Here is a 5,099-nt window from a genome sequence, read left to right as displayed (position 1 = left end):
TCTTAATTTTAGAAGTGATTAAATAGTAAGGTTTTAAGGAACAAAGATTGCGAGAGTAAGATCTTAAATTAAGACTAATAGAAGCCCAGGTATTGAAAAATAAAACCCTCATCTTCTGTCTCCTGCTCTTTGAGCTAGCCATATAAGTGCTTTGAAATGTCCTGAAGTCCTGAAGTTATGTGAAGGATGATAGTTTATAATCTTGATTATATTTTGTTTAAGGCATTTGCTTGAAGGTCTTCAGATAAAGCATCAGAATTTATTACTGTAAGCAAGAGCATATATATGTCCATATATATATATATTTATGTTATTTTATGAGTTTAGATTGGAGACAAATTTGTTCCACTTCTAAGCTTTTGTAACAGATGTGGTCAAGCTTAGGAAGGCTTCTGTGCTTATCTGAAAGGTGAAGGTGGCTTTCATCTTGATCCTCGTATTCTTGAAGCTATGTTTCAGATTTTTAAGTTGCTATTGCTTCCTTTGAAAAATCGTAAACAGAAGTGTCTGACTAATTAAAGTGTTCTGATAAATGCCCCAAACTTAAACTGGTCCTCTTTAGTATTTAAAATACAGAAGTCTTTATAGCAACAGTGTTTATAGTGTAGCTTTAATGTAAAGTTACATTTTAAAACTGCTTCAAATAGCTTAACAGTGTCTAGTTTGTTTGTTGGTTGAAAAATAGCAGCATATGTCTGGGATGGGCAATATAGCTGATGCTATCTGTCTTGAAGATTATTTGAAATTGACTGAACAGAAGTGCTGTTAACTGATATTTGAAATTCTTTTTAAATGGTAGTGCTAGCTCCCTGCTGGGCTGAGATAAATTAAGAAGTGGAATATTTTTATCATTGTATTATACATCAGCTTGGGAAAATGTTCTAAAACACTTGACAGGCCATGTCCTATAACAAAAAAAACTTATATATATCTTTTGAGACTGTTGCCACAAAAAAACTGTGGTGGCTGTTGTCTTGTAGAATGCTGTTTAGTAACATGTCCAAGCAGAGTGCTATTAATGGCTTCAGTTTTAAAGTACTTTCAGACCATAATTTTTTTGCAAGGTTATCAGTGTGTTGATTCTGTCATGCTCTTTCTTTATGACACTGTATTGGCACATTTGGCTGCTTAGAACTCAAATATAAAAAAGTGGGGAGTATAGGCTAGCCAAAACCTTTGTTAACAAAGTTATGAACTGCTAAGGCTTCAGATATTTTTCAAATGAATATATTAGAAGTTACTTGGAGTAAAAAAAAAAAAAAAAAAAAGTTGAAGGGGGTGAAGAAGTTGTTAAGCAAATATGACCTATAAGCTGTTCTTTGATTCATAGACTAATTAAGTGTTTTCTTATTAAGTTTATATTAAATACTGGTCTTTCAGTTCTTTCTGTTCACTTCCACTGTTTCCTCCTTGATCCACTGGAATTCATAGTTGTTAGTAATGTTCAGCTGACTGTTTTGGTGATTATGTTTGTGAAGCTCAGAGAAGAAGAAAAAAATCTTGAAACATGCTACCCTGTTTCTTGGCTGTTCCTGAAAGAGCTCTTTGGCTTGGCACCTTTGACAATGGTCTTTAGATGTGCGATTTTTCATTTCTAGAGGCCATGGAGAATTTTCTATATTATTTTCACTTGCTCTGACTGTCCTTCTGCTTACATTTCATCTCCTATGAGTTTCACAGCAAAGGAGCTTGTGGCTGTGATAAATACGCTTTGCTCTCATTAAGTGGAAAGAGGGCAGGCTTCTCTAACAAGGTTACTACTTGATGCAAACTGTCTATATATCTAAAAATGAAGTGTCGTAGTTTGTGTTTGACATACTGGCGGTTGGTCATTTGAAGGAAATGAATCCTTTAAAACTGAAAGGGCTTTACTGGGCCATCAAGTCCTAACATACATGTATTTAGCTAGGGTTTAGCTAGATTTGAATGCTTAGAGATTTAGCTAAACAGCAAATAAAGTAAATGCCTATAGACCAAATAATTTTACTTTTTCTAAAAATCATTTTTTGTTAAATTCTTGTTTGCTGTACTGATGGTATCTAGTAGGTTTAGTAACTTAGAGGTGACACTGCACTGCCTTAAAATATTATTGTTGAGCAGAATACCTATTAGTACCAGGATGTGAGAACAGGATACAAGGAGAATGCCATATTACTGCTCTAGCCAAGCAGTGGCAGAACACTGGGCAATTTGAGGTAGAAGTAATGACAAATTTTAGGAAAAACAACTACATACCTTCACAGCTATTCAGAAACATAATAATTCTTCCTGCCGTTAAAGAGAATTTTGTTGTTTGGGGTTTTGTTTTAATGAGACTGTGGATAAGCATGAACTTGGTACAGCTATCTGTGCATTTACAGTTAAACAGGTTCTCATTGCTGAAAGTTCAGGCTGTGACTAGTTAGGAACATAAAGAACTATACGTCTAATATTAAAATGAGTAGCTTATCAAAATTATAGCCGTTGTATTTTAATGCTGAAATGCTTTTCTTTATTGTGGAGCAGAAAAAGATGTATTATGGGATTGTGTCTCAGTGGATTCCTTAGGTTTGGCAAGCTTCTAAGTGTAAATACTGAAATCCAAAAGTGTGCTGGGGAAGTGTTTTTTAGTGGCTTTACAAATATTTTTAAGGATCTCTTAATTTCTGTGTCTGTCCCTGTTTTTTTGGGTTTTTTGTGTGGTTTTTTTTGGGTGTTTTTTGGGTTTTTTTGTTTTTTGGGGGGGGGTTTTGTTGGGTTTTTTGGTTTTTTGGGGGGTTTTTGTTTTTTGATTTTTTGGGGGGGGGTTTTTTGTTTGTTTGTTTGTTTGTTTGTTTGTTTTTCCAGATTTCAACATAACCAAAATCTATTTCTTCAGTAAGAAAATTACAGAAACTGTTTTTAGATTGTCTGTAATCTGTACATTGTGAGCTTATAGTCACAGCTGGTTGAAGTGACACAACAGTACATAAGTCACTTAATAATCTTTGTATCCAGAAAGCTATAAATGCTATGTATGAAGATTCAACTTTCCTTAACAGTTTCCATCTTCAGAAACTTGAACAACTTAATCAGTATCCAGATTTCAACAACTACTTGATTTTTGTTCTTACGAAGTTGAAGTCTGAAGGTAAGTTCTTGAGATACTTACTGTTTTATTCTACTTTTTTTTTTTGCCTTTTTAAAAAAAAATACTTAGGTTGAAGGAAATCGGAAGCTCATAGTTGTAGTCAGTTTGCTTGTTGGTTGAGCTCCATAGTAACGTAGAACTCATTTATCCTCTCAGGAGTTTGTGGAAAAAATCTGATAACTTAATAGTGCTTGTAGTTTCAGCCTTGGAATAGATTCCATTCTAAATGTCCTACAGACTCTTCCCAGAAGTTTTGGAGTGTCGTACCTCTATTAGACTGCAGTGAAAGTGTGGAATAGCTTTCATGAATCATGACTAAACACATTATAAAACATGCTGCTAAATTAAGTTAGGATAATGATTTCCCTAGTAGTGAGACTGTTAAATATTTTGAATATCACATAATAGAGTTGTCCGAAGATGTCTGTCAGAATCTTCATTCTAGAAGTCTTAATTCTAGTAAAAGGCAGTGAGAAATCAACTGGCTACTTACTGTTGTCTTATTCTTATGGATGTTAGTACAAACTGTGTGGCATACTGTGTAGGCTCTGCTAATTGGTAAATTCAGACAATTGCTTAGTAATGATCAGCATGTTTGAAAGATTGTCTCTATAGAATGCTTAAGTTACTGGTTTGTGAGGTCTTTGACAGTGAAAGAAATGTTTTTCAAGAACTGTTTTTACAGACCTGTCTTCTTTAAATTTCCTTGTAATTAATGTGTTTAATTGTTTGGATTATTTTCTGGGGTTTTTTTTCCTTACCGTCCTGCTACCAATGCTTTTTCTGCCTTCTAGTGTTTCACCTCTGGTTTTCTGGATTTTGCTTTTTTCACTTTAAATTAGATTTTACTTGCATATGGTCCTGTAACGTTGAAAAAATCAGCAAGAGCATTTAAATTTTGACTAGTATTTTGGTTGTTGCTGTCAGCTTACTTTGAGAGGAAGGAAACAGAGAGGAGGAAGAAAATATATTTTCATATTTGAAACCTGGAGTATATCCCAATGTTTTTGTGCATTCCGTGTAGGAAGTCTCCTGATCATCTGTGAGGACTTGGGGGAATACATCAAGTTTGAGACAGAGAGCTTTCAAGACCTGAATCAGCCAGGATATTAAATTTTTGAGCAAGGTGCTGCTATAGGTACACCATGTGCTTTATACCATTAACAGAAAAATGAAAAGCAGAGTGAGTCTAGTAGTTGGATCTGGAGTTTGTTCAAAGGGTGTGATGAGAAGGTTGTTCCACATTTTTTCCCCCAAGTTTGTTTTCTAACACTTTTTAATTTCCCCTTCTTCATTCAGTTCACCACTTGAGCTTGAGGTTCTAGATACAGATGTGTGTTTAGCAATGTGTCAGAATCTCTTTTCCCAGGAGATCTCCTTGGATTATCTGACAGTTGTCTTTTACCCTTCTTAATGTTTACACACTTCAATTTGTTTGGAATTAGATGAAGAGTAGGAGATGCTAACTCTTGCAAAGTGGCTCTATAAAGCTGTTTTATCTGAGGAAAAAAAAAGGATCTGGTGGGTTGAGGGGGCAAGCAAGTTGAGGAGAAGTTGCAAGTTAACTTCTGAGAAGAGGTTTTTGGGATGAGACTGCAGTGATACCTCTCATAGGTACACCAAGTATTTTGTGAGACTGTTTTGACAGTTAGTGCATGAGAAAAAGAGCTTGTTTTCATAGCAGGTGGAACTAACCTTTGATTTGTTTTTTGCCACTGTTGAAAATGCTGCTGAGAAGACCGTGCTTAAGGATATATTTAGGTGACAGCTCCTGAATGTGGGAATTCTGTAAAGGTTGACTGAAATGTGTGTTAAATACCCTTATTTTACTGTAGTGAGGTTGCACCAAATTATCTTTGGCCTGAGTCTTACACCTCTGCAGGCAAATAAATAACTGCAAGCAAAATTTTATTTGCAAGCAAATTACTTTGCTTGCAAAGCTGTCTGTTTCACTGAGGCCTGCCTCTAAGATACCTCAGTAAACTTTATG

At 35.0% G+C, this 5,099-nt stretch overlaps 1 protein-coding gene across 1 annotated transcript in view; it reads left to right on the top strand.

Moving 5' to 3' along the window:
- Window positions 1–3,020: 3,020 nt before the first annotated feature.
- LOC104468213 (transportin-1-like) overlaps window positions 3,021–5,099 on the top strand; it is a gene marked incomplete at both ends in the record, with an annotated part of 24,663 nt that continues 22,584 nt past the window's right edge. The window contains one exon of the mRNA XM_010082268.1: window positions 3,021–3,109. Coding sequence (XP_010080570.1) covers window positions 3,021–3,109 — 89 coding nt within the window. The remainder of the gene's footprint in view (window positions 3,110–5,099) is intronic.

Source organism: Pterocles gutturalis, unplaced genomic scaffold (assembly GCF_000699245.1).
Source record: "Pterocles gutturalis isolate BGI_N339 unplaced genomic scaffold, ASM69924v1 scaffold22164, whole genome shotgun sequence".
In the NCBI taxonomy this organism is placed as follows: domain Eukaryota; kingdom Metazoa; phylum Chordata; class Aves; order Pterocliformes; family Pteroclidae; genus Pterocles; species Pterocles gutturalis.
The sequence above is the reverse complement of the archived record's forward strand: the minus strand, read 5'-3'. Positions and strand labels throughout refer to the sequence as shown.